Below are 15,317 nucleotides of genomic sequence, written 5' to 3'. Positions count from 1 at the left end.
CAGAGGGGAGGCTGCTGGTCCAAGAGCCTGCAGCCTGGGTCTGGGCATCAACAGGAGGCAGTGGTGATGCCAGCACCCAGCTCTCCATGTCCCTGACCCCAGTAAGCTCCCAGCATGCCTTGCACCTCGGCGCTGCGAGGCCTGGGAGATGCAGGTGGGCAGAGGAGGCTCATTAGCACTCCAGGCTCATGGGCTGAGTTGAGCTCCTCCCCAAGGCTGGTGGTTGCCCTCCCGGCCCATGACACACACAGCGGGCCCTGTTCCTTCTCACCTGGCCTGCAGTCTTCAGACATGCCACCCATGTCTGACCTGTGAAGGGAAGCAGGAAATGACACCTGTCAGCCAAGTCCAGGGCCACCCTGCCCCCAGCCTTGCTCCTCCAGGCAGTCAGGGCCCACCACGGTCGCCACTGCAGAAGGCATCCCTGCCGCCATCACCTCTGGTCCTCCAGGATTGTGCTCCCCACCTCCACCAGGGAGACAGATTCCCCCTGCCTTGTCTCCAGAGACCACAATCTCCAGGGGTGGCCGAGCCAGGCACCTGTTCACTGTCCTGGGGTGAACCATCTGGGGATCCCCCTTCTTAACCATCTGGGAGCTCTGGGGCTCCTGGGCTTGGCACAGTGGGATTTTGGTCACTGCTTGTGGGGGACTGAGACCTGCAGGGCCTGAAAAGGGTTAAGAATCTGGGGAGGGGGCTGGGGAATGAAGGTGGCAGGGACCCTGGGATGGATGATTTGGTTGTTTCCCTCCCTCCAAGAGAATTGCGGAGAGAGGCCTGATATGATGTGGGGATTCTGGGATAAATGGCCCACCCCTGCCGCTAAGAGGTCAGAACGTGCTTGGGGGGTGTTGGTGGATGGTAGCCAAGCTGATTGCTGGGGTTGGGGTCTGGTGGGCACTCAGGACAGGCATTGAACCTGGTGTTGGTATGTATGTATACATGTAGTATGTATGTATATGTATATATGCATCCATGTATTTTTTTTTTGAGACGGAGTCTTGCTCTGTTGCCCAGGCTGGAGTGCAGTGACACAATCTTGGCTCACTGCAACCTCTGCTTCTGGGATTCAAGCAATTCTCCTGCCTCAGCCTCCTGAGTGGCTGGGACTACAGGCATGTGCCACCACACCCGGCTAATTATTTTTAGTATTTTTAGTAGAGATGGGGTTTACAATGTTGGCCAGGTTGGTTTCAAACTCCTGACCTCAGGTGATCTGCCTGCCTCAGCCTCCCAAAGTCCTGGGATTACAGGCGTGAGCCATCATGCCTGGCTTCATGTTTGTATTTTTGAGACAAGGCATTACTCTGTTGTCCAGGCTGGAGTGCAGTGGTGCAATCATAGCTCACTGCAGCCTTGACCTCCCAGGCTCAAGCAATCCTCCCACTTCAACCTCCCAAGTAGCTGGGACCACAGGTACCAGCCACCACGCCCAGCTAAGTTTTTATTTTTTGTAGAGACAAGGGTCTCACTATGTTGCCTAGGCTGGTCTCAAACTCCAGGGGTCAAGAGATCCACCCACCTTGGCCTCCCAAAGTGCTGGGATTACAGGAGTGAGCCACCAAGCCTGGCTTGGCATGGGTGTGTATTTATTTTGAGACAGAGTCTCGCTCTGTCACCCAGGCTGGAGTGCAATGGCACAATCTCAGCTCACTGCAACCTCTGCCTTTCAGGTTCAAGTGGTTCTCCTGCGTCAACCTCCCGAGTAGCTGGGATTACAGGTGCCTGCCACCATGCCCAGCTAATTTCTTTTATTTTTAGTAGAGACGGGGTTTCACCATGTTGGTCAGGCTGGTCTCAAACTCCTGAACTCAGGTGATCCACCTGCCTCAGACTCCCAAAGGGCTGGGATTACAAGTATAAGCCACCGCTCCTGGCCTCTATTTTCTTTTTCTTTTTTTTTAAGACGAAGTCTCATTCTGTCATCCAGGCTGGAGTGCAGAGGCATGATCTCGGCTCACTGCAAGCTCTGCCTCCCGGGTTCATGCCATTCTCCTGCCTCAGCCTCCTGAGTAGCTGGGACTACAGACGCCCGCCACCATGCCCGGCTACTTTTTGTATTTTTAGTAGAGATGGGGTTTCACCACGTTGGCCAAGATGGTCTCGATCTCTTGACCTCGTAATCCTCCCACCTCGGCCTCCCAAAGGGCTGGGATTACAGGTGTGAGCCACTGCACCTGGCCTATTTTCTTTTAATGAGAACCTCAGCCAGGCGCAGTGACTCAGCCCTGTTATCCTAGCCCTTTGGGAGGCCGAGGCAGTAGGATCACTTGAGGCCAGGAGTTCACGACCATCCTGGACAACATGGTGAGACCTCCATCTCTGTTAAAAAAGAAAAAGAGGGGACCTCATTGAAGGTATACAGGAAATGAAACTAAGATATGATATATTTTGGCTTTGTAAATCAATGTTTCCACATACTGGTTTTGTTAGATTTATTTTTCCAGCAGTGAAAACATTTTTTGAACACAAATCCCTTTCCAATTAAACAATTTATAAGTAAAGTTTATTCAAATGTATGTTAAAACATTTAATGTTTGTCTTCTGAAGTTTGTCTTTATGTACATCAAGATATTGGTTGTCTTGTTTTAAATGTATCATTGGATATCACATATTCTATTCATTGTTTAATAAGGGTAATGCCCATCTAGGAATGAATGGTTTTTTAAAATCAAAACCAAGAAGACAAGTGACAAACTCCACGTGGCAGATAAAAGGTTAATGAGCTTCACATATAAAGAACTTCTTCAAATAAATAGAGAAAAAACATTTAGGCTGGGCGCGTTGGCTCACACCTGTAATCCCAGCACTTTGGGAGGCCGAGGCGGGTGGATCACGAGGTCAGGAGATCGAGACCATCCTGGCTAACATGGTGAAACCCCGCCTGTACTAAAAATACAAAAAATTAGCCAGGTGTGGTGGCGGGTGCCTGTAGTCCCAGCTACTCAGGAGGCTGAGGCAGGAGAATGGTGTGAACCCGGGAGGCGGAGCTTGCAGTGAGCTGAGATCTCCCCACTGCACTCCAGCCTGGGCGACAAAGTAAGACTCCATCTCAAAAAAGAAAAAAAAAGAAAAAGAAAAAGAAAAAACATTTAAAACATTAAATAATGCACCAAGGACATGAATGAACAATTCACCATTTAGACATACAAAGGGCCAACAAGGGATGACAAATATTCATCTTCATTAGTAATAAATGTCATTTGAGATTTGTGAAGTTGTCAAAAATGAAAAATTTAGTTTTGGTTTTTTGTTTTTTTTTTTGAAATGAGGTCTCCCTATGTTGCCCGGGCTGGTCTCAAACTCCTGAGCCTAAACAATCCTCCCACCTTGGCCTCCCAAAGTGCTGGGATTATAGGTGTGAGCCACCACACGGGGCCAAGATAAAAATTTAGGATTGTATTTTATGCCTATGAGTGTACAGAAAACTGTACCTCCATGATAAGCAAAAATGGTAACATTTCCAGAGAGCAATTCAGTACAGTGTGTCACAAGCCTTAAAAATCTTTTTAGGCTGGGAGTGGTGGTGGCTCCTGCCTGTAATCCCAGCACTTTGGGAGGCTGAGGCAGGAGGACCACTTGAGCTCGGGAGTTCAAGACCAGCCTGGGCAATACAGTGAGACCTCATCTCTACAAGAAGTTTTAAAAAATATTATTTGGGCATGGTGGTACACACCTGTAGTTCCAGCTACTCAGGAGGCTGAGGCTGGAGGATTGCTTGCATAGCCCAGAAGACTGAAGCTACAGTGGGCTTTGGTCACACCACTGCACTCCAGTCTGAGTGACAGAGTGACTCTGCCTCAAAAAAAAAAAGAAAAAAAATTTACTTTTTGGCACACTAACTCCATTTCTAGACATCTATCCTAAGATAATAATCAACAACATATAAAAATGCACATACAAATATTGACTATAGGAATAAAAAATTTCAGTGTTTAAGTTGTACAGGTGAATGTTTAAATTATGGTACACCCATTTGTGTTATTTATTTTTTAAAAAAATTTTGAAGTATAACTATGTAGAAAACTGCCCTAGCATAATGTTAAGCATCATTCCCAATGTGTTTTAAAATCTGATGCAAAGCAAACAGAAGGCAGGCAGGTGGGAAGGAAGGATGGGGGAAAGAAAGAAAAGAAAGAAAGGAACAATGCAAAGGAGAAAAAGGAAGGAAGAGAAAGAAAGAAAAGAGAGAAAGAAAGAAAAAAGAAAGAAAGGAGGAAGGAAGGAAGGAAGGAAGAACCATAGGGAGGGAAGAGGGAGGAAGGAAGGGAGGGAGGCAGAGTGGGAGGGAGGGAAGAAAGAAAAAGAAGAAAGGAAAAAGGAAAGGAAAAAGAAAGAAAAATGAAAGAAAGGAAGCAGAGAAGGTAGGAGGGAGAGAAAAGGAAAGAAATAGGAAGGTAGGTAGGCAGGGAGGGAGGAAGGAAGGAAAGAAAAGAGAAAATGGGAAAAAAAGACAGCAAAATCTTAACAGTAGTTACCATTGGATTTGAAGGTTACAGGTGCTTTTAATTTTCCTTTTTAATATTTTCTAAATTTGCTACAGGGGTAGAATCACCCCCTCTTGGCAGGTTCTGAGACTTGTCCCTCCTTAATAGAATAATGAGTTGGGCCAGATGCAGTGGCCCATGCCTGTAATCCTAGAACTTTGGGAGGCTGAGGCAGGCGGATCACAAGGTCAGGAGATTGAGACTATCCTGGCTAACACGGTGAAACCCCATCTCTACTAAAAATGCAAAAAAAAAATTAGCCGGGCATGGTGGGATGCGCCTGTAGTCCCAGCTACTCGGGAGGCTGAGGCAGGAGAATTGCTGAAACCTGAGAGATGGAGGTTGCAGTGAGCCGGGATTGCACCACTGCACTCCAGCCTGGGTGACAGAGCCATACTCCATCTCAAAATAAATAAATAAATAAATAAATAAATAAATACATAAATACATAAATACATAAAAAAAAAAGTGAGTTGTCTGTGGGGTAGGTGTCTGGTTTACATTTCCTCTACAGAACTGTGCATCTGCAGAATGCTTTCACTTCCAGAGAAAATTGCTTGCTCCCTTAATAAAAAGTCAATAAAGCTGAAAGAAATCTGCTTCTTGGATTTGGGGTGGAAGCCAGAAGACTGGTAAGCATTCTTAAATGCCAAGGAAACTCACCCAGGCACTGAGAGGGGACGGTTGTCAGGATGGACCTGAAATTCTCATGACATTTGCTGTGGGGGCGGTGGGCAGGGCCTCTAGTCTCCTGATTTGAAAAGTTAGAGGCGTGAATGAATAATGCACAGGACCATGATTTCAAGTGGAAACGTCATCACTTCGTAAATAATAGCAACTCATCCTGAACTCCCTACCTTGTCTGTGTGAATGTAGATGAATCCATCAGTGGGGGACTGGGCTAGATGCACTTCCTTTCACACTGCATTAATTCTGTGCCCTAAGGCCAGGCACAGCGGCTCACATCTGTAATCCCAGCACTTTGGGAGGCTGAGGCAGGAGGATCGCTGGAAGCCCAGGAGTCTGAGACCAGCCTGGGCAACATAGTGAGATCCCATCTCTACAAAAAATAAAATGAAAATAAAGTTCTATGCCCTAAATAAATATATGTCCAGCTCAGGCTACATATCTATAGTGCTGGTGAGCCTGCAAGAACACACAGGTTCTGGACCTTGCCTTCAGTTTATTTACAATTCAGTGGAAATGGAAAAATATGAAAAGTTGCCAAGCACAGTGGCATGTGCATGTCATCGCAGCTCCTGAGGGGGCTGATACAGGAGGATTGCTTGAGCCCGAGAGTTTGAATCCAGCCTGGGCAACATAGTGAGACTCCTTTTCTTAAAAAAATAGAAAAAGAGCCAGGCGTGGTGGCTCGTGCCTGTAATCCCAGCACTTTAGGAGGCTGTGGTGGGTGGATCACCTGAGGTCAGGAGTTCAAGACAAGCCTGGCCAACATGGCGAAACCCCCTGTCTACTAAAAATACAAAAAAATTAGCCTCGCATGGTGGCATGCACCCGTAATCCCAGCTACTCGAGAGACTGAGGCAGGAGAATTGCTTGAACCCAGGAGGGAGAGGTTGTAGTGAGTCGAGATCACACCACTGCACTCCAGCCTGGACGACAGCATGAGACTCCTCTCCCGGGGGAAAAAATGCAACTTTTGGCAGGGCATGGTGGCTCATGCCTGTAATCACAGCATTTTGGGAGGCTGAGGTGGGCAGATCACTTGAGGTCAAGAATTCGAGACCAGCCTGGCCAACACGGTGAAACCCAGTTTCTAATAAAAATACTAAAATTAGGCCAGGTGCGGTGGCTTACGCCTGTAACCCCAGCACTTTGGGAGGCCGAGGCAGGCGGATCACGAGGTCAGGAGATCGAGACCATCCTGGCTAACACGGTGAAACGCTGTCTCTCCTAAACATACAAAAAAATTAGCCAGGTGTGGTGGCGGGCGGCTGTAATCCCAGTTACTTGGGAGGCTGAGGCAGGAGAATCGTTGGAACCCAGGAGGCAGAGATTGCAGTGAGCCGAGATCGCGCTACTGCACTCCAGCCTTTTTTTGAGACTCCGTCTCAAAAAAAAAAAAAAAAAAAAAAAACCCAACTCGGGTGCTGTCGCTCGGCTGCAGTGGCTGCGGTTGGCGGTGGCTGCGGCGGCGGCGCAGGCTAAGCAGCCGAGCGGGAGTCCGAGGCTGGCGCTGCCCCAGCGGGAACCTGGCGGCTCGCAGGCATCGGTCGAGGCGGGGCGGGGCGGGTCGGCCGGGGGCCGAGGGCCGGCGGCTGAGGCCTGAGGGCCGAGGCGGGCGGCGGCCGAGGCGGCTCCGGCCAGGGCCGGGCCGGGGGCCGGTGGGTGGCAGCCGGGGCCGGGACGATGACCCTGGAGTCCATGCTGGCGTGTTGCCTGAGCCATAAGGTGAAGGAGTCCAAGCGGATCAACGCCGAGATCCAGAAGAAGCTGCGGGGGACGAGCGCGACGCCCGGCGCCAGCTCAGGCTGCTGCTGCTCCTCACGGGCGAGAGCGGGAAGAGCACCTTCATCAAGCAGATGCGCATGATGCATCCATGGCGCCGGGTACTCAGAGGAGGACAAGCGGGGCTTCGCCAAGCTCGTCTACCAGAACATTTTCACCGCCATGCAGGCCATGATCCGGACCATGGAGACGCTGAAGATCCTCTACAAGTAGGAGCAGAACAAGGCCAATGCGCTCCTGATCCGAGAGGTGGACGTGGAGAAGGTGACCACCTTTGAGCATCGGTACGTCAGCGCCATCAAGACCCTATGGGACGACCCCGGCATCCAGGCGTGCTACGACCGCAGGCGCGAGTACCAGCTCTCGGACCAGCCAAGTACTGCCAAGTACTGCGTGACCGACGTTGACTGCATCGCCACCTCGAGCTACCTGCCCACCCAGCAGGACGTGCTGCCTGTCCGCGTTCCCACCACCGGTTTCGACCTGGAGGACATCATCTTCAGGATGGTGGATGTTGGGGGACAGCGGTCGGTGCAGAGGAAGTGGATCCACTGCTTTGAGAACCTGACGTCCATCCTGTTTCTCGTCGCCCTCAGTGAATACGACCAAGTTCTGGTGTAGTCAGACAATGACAACCGGATGGAGGAGAGCAAAGCCCTGTTCCGGACAATCATCGACTACCCCTGGTTCCAGAACTCCTCCGTCATCCTCTTCCTCAACAAGAAGGACCTGCTGGAGGACAATATCCTGTACTCGCACCTGGTGGACTACTTCCCCGAGTTCGACGGGCCCCAGCAGGACGCCCAGGCGGCGCGGGAGTTCATCCTGAAGATGTTAGTGGACATGAACCCCGACAGCGACAAGATCATCGACTCCCACTTCACGTGCGCCACCGACACGAAGAACATCCGCTTCGTGTTCGCGGCCGTGAAGGACACCATCCTGCAGCTCAGCCTCAAGGAGTACAACTTGGTCTGAAAGCGCCCAGGCCCAGGGAGACGGGACGGAGACAAGGGCCCGGACAAACCTTCCTTCACACCCAACCCGCGGCTGCCGGCCAGGCGGCGCTGCTGAGCCGGGGCGGGGGCCTCTGCCCGCGGAGGATTTTTTTTTTTAAATATTTTTAACAAATGATTTTTATTTCACAGTTATCAGGGGATGTATATCTGTCCGCACACTTGGCGCACCTTCTCACCTTTTGTCAACGTCAAAGGCAGCCTTTTCTGGCCTTGACTTATGGTTCGCTTTTTTCTTAAAAAAAAAAAGAAAAAAGAAAAAAGAAAAAACCCAACGAAACCTAAAACACACGTGCGCCCCGTGTCCCCAGCGACTCTGGGCCTCACGAAGCCCCTTGCCAGCCAGCATGGGGGTCCCCACCCCGCAGCATCCAGCGGCTGTCCTTCCAACCCCACATGCTTTTTCTTTCTCTTCCCCGCTTCTTTTCTTCTTCATCACGAAAGGCATGGAGACTTGGGGACTAACATTTCCCCCCTTTTTTTAAGTTACTGACGCCCAGTGCGCCTCTCCTTTTCACAACTCAATGCTGTATTTTGCCCATTGGACTCCTGAAGAGGGGGTGGGGCCCTCCCTCAGTTGCCCACCCTGGGAAGTGCCTAAATTTTTTTTTTTTTTTTGGTAAAAAGAACGCCTCACTGCACAGGTTGAAGAAATGCCCAGGGTCCTGTCTTATGGCCGGGTACCCCGTCCCTCTGCAGAGGCTGGGAAGGGTCCCTGGGCTGGAGTTATGGGGGCTCGAGGCTTCTCCGGGCTGTGCCTCCAGGGGCAACATTGGCAGCTTCGGGCTGCCGGGGGCTCCAGAGGGCTGCACAGCCACCCTGCCCTGGCTGGAGTGCACCCCACTGGAGCTCACGTGGGCTTGGCAGCTGGAGGGACGGTCCCCCAGTAAGACCCAGAGAAAGGCCACTTGGATGGGGGCATTTCTTTTCGTTTTGTTCTGCTTTGTGTTGTCCCCAATTTGGAAACAAGTGAGGGTGGGCTGGGGACTTTTACAGAATATTCTCAGGTGTGTACCTGAGAGGTAGAGAGAGGGACGTGGCAGGCAGCTCCGTGCATGGCCTTGTCCCATGCACTTGTGCCCGCCCCCGAGGAGCGGGAAGCCAGCACTCGCACTTGGGCCAGGGGCGCGTGGAAGGTGGCGGCAGGCACGGCCCTGGCAGCTTCCAGGCCTGGCTGGCCATGGCTACGGTCTGAGGGGGAGCCCGCCAGGCCACAGCCGCGCACTGAGCCACAGCCCCAGGGACTGCCTCCCGGGGCCCCTTTAGGCACTGAGGTACCCAGACTGGTTCTCCCCGAAAGACTCGGAAGGTGGGGAACGAGGGGACTCTTTTTGGGGAGGTGGCTTTTTCGTCTGCTGTTGACTGAACACTGTGGCGCTCTGTGGGTCTGGGCTTCCCATAGCTGTCCCAGGGATGGATCGCCCGTGCTGCTCTCGCCCGCTGCCATGCTGGGACCCTGCATGACTGCTTCTGGCCTTGACAGATTACAAAAGAAACAGCCCCCAGATAAGACCACCCCGACCAGCAGTTCCCGCCTGCCACTGTCAGGCCTGCCCCGGCCTCCTCGTGCACAGGGGCTGTCTGCTGGCTTCTGGGGGGAGAAGAGGGGGAGCCCCGTGGAGGGGGCAGGGGAGACGCGTGCAGGTCAGGGCAGGTACATTTCTGGTGATCAGCCCCACTGGGAAACGGGGCGGCGCCCCCTCTCCCCTCGCTTCCCCATGCCACTTTTCTTCTTTTGTCTCTCCTGGAAGCGTCCTTTTTTTGTGCCAAGTGTCTACTTAAGAGGGTTGGCACCAGAAGCCCCTCATGGTGAGTGCTGGGGTCCAGCGGTGCCCTCGGGGAGCACATGGTGCCACCCCTGGCGGGGCCGGTGCATCCACTGCTGGCAGTGGACCCCTCTAGGGGGCCTGGACTTGTGGCATCTCTGAGGGCCCAGATCGCACAAGGGGACCTGAACCTGGCCGGAGGATGGAATCACCCAGCATGCAGGCTGGGGCGCCGCCGGGCTAAGTATTAGCCCTTCCAGGGGAGGGGGCCGTGCCAAGCATCCCAGAGCCAGGCTGGGGCCACCAAACCGTCTTGGCCTGGGCCCTCTGGGTCTGAGTGCCTGATCTCTTGACCCCTCAAAAAAGCAGAGGTGGGTGTTACAGGCCGGGGGCAGGGGTGCCTGTCCCAGTAGAGTCCCAGGCAGTGGTTCTCATGCCAGTGACACCCCCATGTCGGGGAAGGGGCAGCCGACCCCCACCCTTGTCATGTGTGGGGCCACCTGTGGGGTGTGTGTTTTTACCTTGGTGAATCTCACCTGCCAATGCTTTCTCGTTAGTGCCGACCGCCTTCTCTGACCATGTCACACCCAGGCGGCAGCAACCCATGGCCACCGCAAGACCCACGCCCTGGGTACCCCCGGCTCCCCTAGAAGAGCATTCCTGTGCCAATGTCCCCCAGTGGTGGCAGCAGATCCTGCGGCTGGCCTGGCAGACAGGACCCAGTGATAGCTATATATTACACTGTCCTGATTTCAGACAATTTCAACCTTATTTAAGAAAGAATATTCTATACCATGCTGTTTTTACACCTTTTACCATTTGAAATGCATGTGTCGTGCATGTTGGGGGATGGGAGGGGCTGAGGAGCGACTCAGTGTCAATTCCCATGGCCGCTGGCCTTGACCCTTAATCCAGACACTGATGGAAGTTGACTTTTCATATCTTTCTCCTGAAATGAACTGTTTTAAATTGGAACATATTTTGTCAAAAAAAAAAGACCCCCAAACCCCAAAAACAAAAACGAAAAACAAAATACCCACTAAGAGATCCCTCTATAGAGTCACCAAAAATCCTAAAGCTGAAAGCACTAACAATGCCAAAGATTAGGAGGATGTGGTGTAACCGAAATTCATACAGCTCTAATGGGAGTTTACACTGGTGTACCCACTATGGAAAACTGTTTGGTAGTGTGTGGTGGTGTTGGTAACACACTCAGATCTCCCTATTTTATTTTTTTGAGGCAGAGTCTCACTCTGTCGCCCAGGCTGGAATGTAGTGGTGTGATCTCGGCTCACTGCAACCTCCGCTTCCTGGGCTCAAGGGATTCTCCTGCCTCAGCCTCCCAAGTAGCTGGGATTAAAGGTGCCCACCACCATGCCTGGCTAATTTTGTATTTTTAGTACATATGGGATTTCACCATGTTGTCCAGGCTGGTCTCAAACTCCTGAGCTCAGGCAATCCACTCACGTCAGCCTCCCAAAGTGCTAGGATTACAGGCGTGAGCCACTGCGCCCAGCCAGTTCACTCTTTAGTAAAATTTTTATAGCAATTTCTCATTCCATAGTGATTTCAGTCACTCTCAACAAATTCACTTACAGTTATCAGTATTTGAACTTTTGCAGGTGTTGTCATAGATAAGAAATTTGGCCAAATGGTCTCTTGATTATTGCAGTAAAAATTCTGCTCAAATTATGTAACAGGCATTTGAAGTTTTAAAATTATGCAAACTGTGTTCCAAAAATTTCACTTCTAGGGATTTAAGAAACAGTCATGACTGTACAAATAAATGTGCTGTAGGGATGTTCATTTAACAAAATGTATAAAACAGGGAAAACCTGTAAACAACCTAAGTGTCCTATAATAGAATTCATTAAATAAGTTATGATACATACATATGATGAAATGTATGCAACCATTAAAAAATGTTATGAGGGGCTAAGTGCAGTGGCTCATGCCTGTAATCCCAGCACTTTGGGAGGCCGAGGTGGGTGATCACTTGAGGTCAAGAGTCTGAGACTAGCCTAGTCAACATGGTGAAACCCTGTCTCTACTAAAAACACAAAAAAGTTAGCTTGGCTGGGTGCGGTGGCTCACTCCAGTAATCCCAGCACTTTGGGAGGCCAAGGCGGGTGGATCACGAGGTCAGGAGATCAAGACCATCCTGGCTAACATGGTGAAACCCCGTCTCTACTAAAAAATACAAAAAATTAGTTGGGTGTGGTGGCAGGCGCCTATAGTCGCAGCTACTCGGAAGGCTGAGGCAGGAGAATGGTGTGAACCCAGGAGGCGGAGCTTGCCGTGAGCCGAGATCGCACCACTGCACTCCAGCGTGGGTGACAGAGCGAGACTCTGTCTCAAAAAAAAAAAAAAAAAAAAAAAAAAAATTAGCTCGACTTGGTGGCTCATGCTTGTAATCCCAGCTACTAGGGAGGCTGAGGCGGGAAAATCGCTTCAACCCGTGAGGAAGAGGTTGCAGTGAGCAGAGATCGCACCATTGCACTCTAGCCTGGGTGATAAGAATGAAGTTCCATCTCAATTTAAAAAAAAAAAAAAAAAGGAAAGAATATTTGACATGGAAGATATTTTTTATAATACATACATTAAATGAAAGAGCAGATTACACCAAAGTACATATAGTGTGTTTATATTTTGAGAAAATATATATTTTGAACATTGGAATTATGTACATCCAACTAGTAATGTTATCCGTTGATTCACGGAATTACAAGTGACTTTTTTTTTTGCTTGTCCCTACTTTCCAGTTTTTCTAGTGACCGTACTTGCAATAATTAAACATAGTATGGTCATTTAAAATATGTCCCCAAATTCTCTGATACTCTCTTCAAAAGGCGGAGCCCAGTTCCTATCCCTTTTAGTGTGGGCTGGGTTACGTGATTCCCTTCTGACAGATAGGAAAAAGCAAAAGTGATGGCTTGCAACTTTGCAAACTACATCATAAAAGGTACTGTGGCTTCCTCCTTGCTCACTCTTTGATTACTCACTTGGGAAAGCCAGCTGTCACACCATGACACCTAAGCAGCCTGTAGAGAGGCTCATGTGACAGGAACTGAGGCCTCCTGTCAGCAGTCACATGAGTGAGCCATCTTGGAAACAGGCTTTAGGTGACTGCAGTCTCAGTGGATGGCTTGACTGCAATGTCATGAGACACCCTGAGCCCAAGTGACCCAGCTATGCCACTCCTGAATTCCTGACCCACAGAAATGGAGATCCTAAGTATTTTTATTTATTTATTTATTTATTTATTTATTTTTGAGACAGAGTCTCACTCTGTCTGTCACCCAGGCTGGAGTGCGGTGGTGTGATCTTTGCTCACTGCAACCTCTCCCTCCTGGGCTCAAGCGATTCTCCTGCATCAGCCTCTTGAGTAGCTGGGACCACAGGTTTGCACCACCACGCCTGGCTAATGTTTGCATTTTCTGTAGAGATGGAGTCTCACTATGCTGCCCAGGCTGGTCTTAAACTGCTGGACTCAAGCGATCTGCCCACCTCGGCCTCCCAAAGTGTTGGGACTATAGGCATGAGCCACTGTGCCTGGCCGTAAGTATTTATTTTAAGCCACTAGGTTTCAAGTAATTTGTTATATAGCAGCAGATAAATAATACACATATTTTCTATGGTGATCACATTTATAATTTAAATTGAATTAAAAAGGCCGGGAGCAGTGGCTCATGCCTGTAATTCTAGCACTTTGGGAGGGTGAGGCTGAAAGATCGGTTGAGCCCAGGAGTTTGAGACCAGCCTGTGGCAAAACTCCTTCTCCACAAAATACAAAAAAATTAGCCAGGTGTGGTGGCGTGGACCTGTAGTCCCAGTTACTTGGGAGACTGTGGTGGGAGAATCACCTGAGTCAAGGAAGTTGAGGCTGCAGTGAGCTATGACTCTGCCACTGTACTCCAGCCTGCATGACAGAGTTAGACTTTGTCTCAAAAATTTTTTTTTTTCTTTTTTGGCTAGGCTCAGTGGCTCATGCTTGTAATCCAGCACTTTGGGAGGCTGAGGCAGGCGGATCATGAGGTCAAGAGATCGAGACCATCCTGGCCAACATGGTAAAACCCTGTCTCTACTAAAAATGCAAAAATTAGCTGGGCATGGTGGCATGCGCCTATAGTCCCAGCTACTCAAGAGGCTGAGGCAGGAGAATCGCTTGAACCTGGGAGGCAGAGGTTGCAGTGAGCCGAGATAATGCCACTGCACTGCAGCTCAAAAAAAGAATTTTTTTTTTTAATTAAAAAGTTCTAGTATCTAAAATGAGCAAAATCATTGTGTGCAGCCGAAGTGGGTGGATCATCTGAGGTCAGGAGTTCAAGACCAGGCTGCAGGGAGCTGAGATTGCACCACTGCACTCCAGCCTGGGAGAAGGAGTGAGACTCCGTCTCAAAAAAAAAAAAAAAAAAGTAAAAATGCATTTAAAAAGAACAGCATCAACCAGGTACAGTGACTCATGCCTGTAATCCCAACACTTTGGGAGGCTGAGGGTGGAGGATAGCTGAGCCCAGGAGTTTGAGACCAGCCTGGGCAACATAGTGAAACTCTCTGTCTCTACAACAAAAATTAGCCAAACGTGGTAGCATGCACCTGTAGTCTCAGCTACTTGGGAAGCAGGGGCAGGATTGCTTGAGTCTGGGAGGTCGAGGCTGCCATGATTGTACTACCTACTCCAGCCTGGGCAACAGAGCAAGACCCTGTCTCAAAAAAGAAAAAAAAATGCAAAAACAAAACAAAAGAGAATAACATCATTTCCTTATCATTAGTTTGAATGAAGTGAGTCATTGGTAAAAGTTTCCATTTTCAAAAAAAGCATTAAAATATAGTGTGGGGCCAGACATGATGGCTCATTCCTGTAATCCCAGCACTTTGGGAGGCTGAAATGGATTGCCTGAGCCCAGGAGGTTGAGGCTGCAGTGAGCCATGTTTGTGTCACTGCACACTAGCAGCCTAGGGAACAGAGCAAGACCTTGTCTCAAAACAACAAAACGTGGTTTACCACAACCAACAGGAAAAATCTGGATAAAACTGTATGAAATATTTACTGCTGTGCTCAACATGGTAGTGTAGAGGTCAAGGGCAAAAGTCCTGGGGTCAGGCCACCTGGTCTGCTGTCTAATTAGCTATGTCATCTTTGGAAAGGTACTTGAACCCTCTGTGCCTTAGAATTCGTTTTCTAAAATGTGGGCGGGGTGCGGTGGCTCATTCTTGTAATCCCAGCACTTTGGGAGGCCGAGACGGGCGGATCACGAGGTCAGGAGGTCTAGACCATCCTGGCTAACATGTTGAAACCCTGTCTCTACTAAAAATACAAAAAATTAGCTGGGCGTGGTGGCGGGCGCCTGTAGTCCCAGCTACTTCGGAGGCTGAGGCAGGAGAATGGTGTGAACCCGGGAGGCGGGGCTTGCAGTGAGCCGAGATCGCGCCACTGCACTCCAGCCTGGGCAACAGAGCAAGAACAACTCCGTCTCAACACACACACACACACACACACACACACACACACACACACACACACAGAAATTAGCCGGGCGTGGTAGTGGGCACCTGTAATTCCAGCTACTGGGGAGGCT

General features: G+C 50.1%; 1 protein-coding gene and 1 pseudogene across 1 annotated transcript in view; one reads left to right on the top strand and one right to left on the bottom strand.

Moving 5' to 3' along the window:
• LOC100583444 (general transcription factor II-I repeat domain-containing protein 1-like) overlaps positions 1-310 on the bottom strand; it is a 49,875-nt gene extending 49,565 nt beyond the window's left edge. The window contains exon 1 of the mRNA XM_030796736.1: positions 272-310. Coding sequence (XP_030652596.1) covers positions 272-302 — 31 coding nt within the window. The 5' untranslated portion in view covers positions 303-310. The remainder of the gene's footprint in view (positions 1-271) is intronic.
• A 6,547-nt stretch (positions 311-6,857) lies between these two features.
• On the top strand, positions 6,858-7,934 carry LOC100579997 (annotated as a pseudogene).
• The last annotated feature ends 7,383 nt before the right edge of the window (positions 7,935-15,317 follow it).

This window comes from Nomascus leucogenys, chromosome 17 (assembly GCF_006542625.1).
Source record: "Nomascus leucogenys isolate Asia chromosome 17, Asia_NLE_v1, whole genome shotgun sequence".
Classification (NCBI taxonomy): Eukaryota; Metazoa; Chordata; class Mammalia; order Primates; family Hylobatidae; genus Nomascus; species Nomascus leucogenys.
The sequence above is the reverse complement of the archived record's forward strand: the minus strand, read 5'-3'. Positions and strand labels throughout refer to the sequence as shown.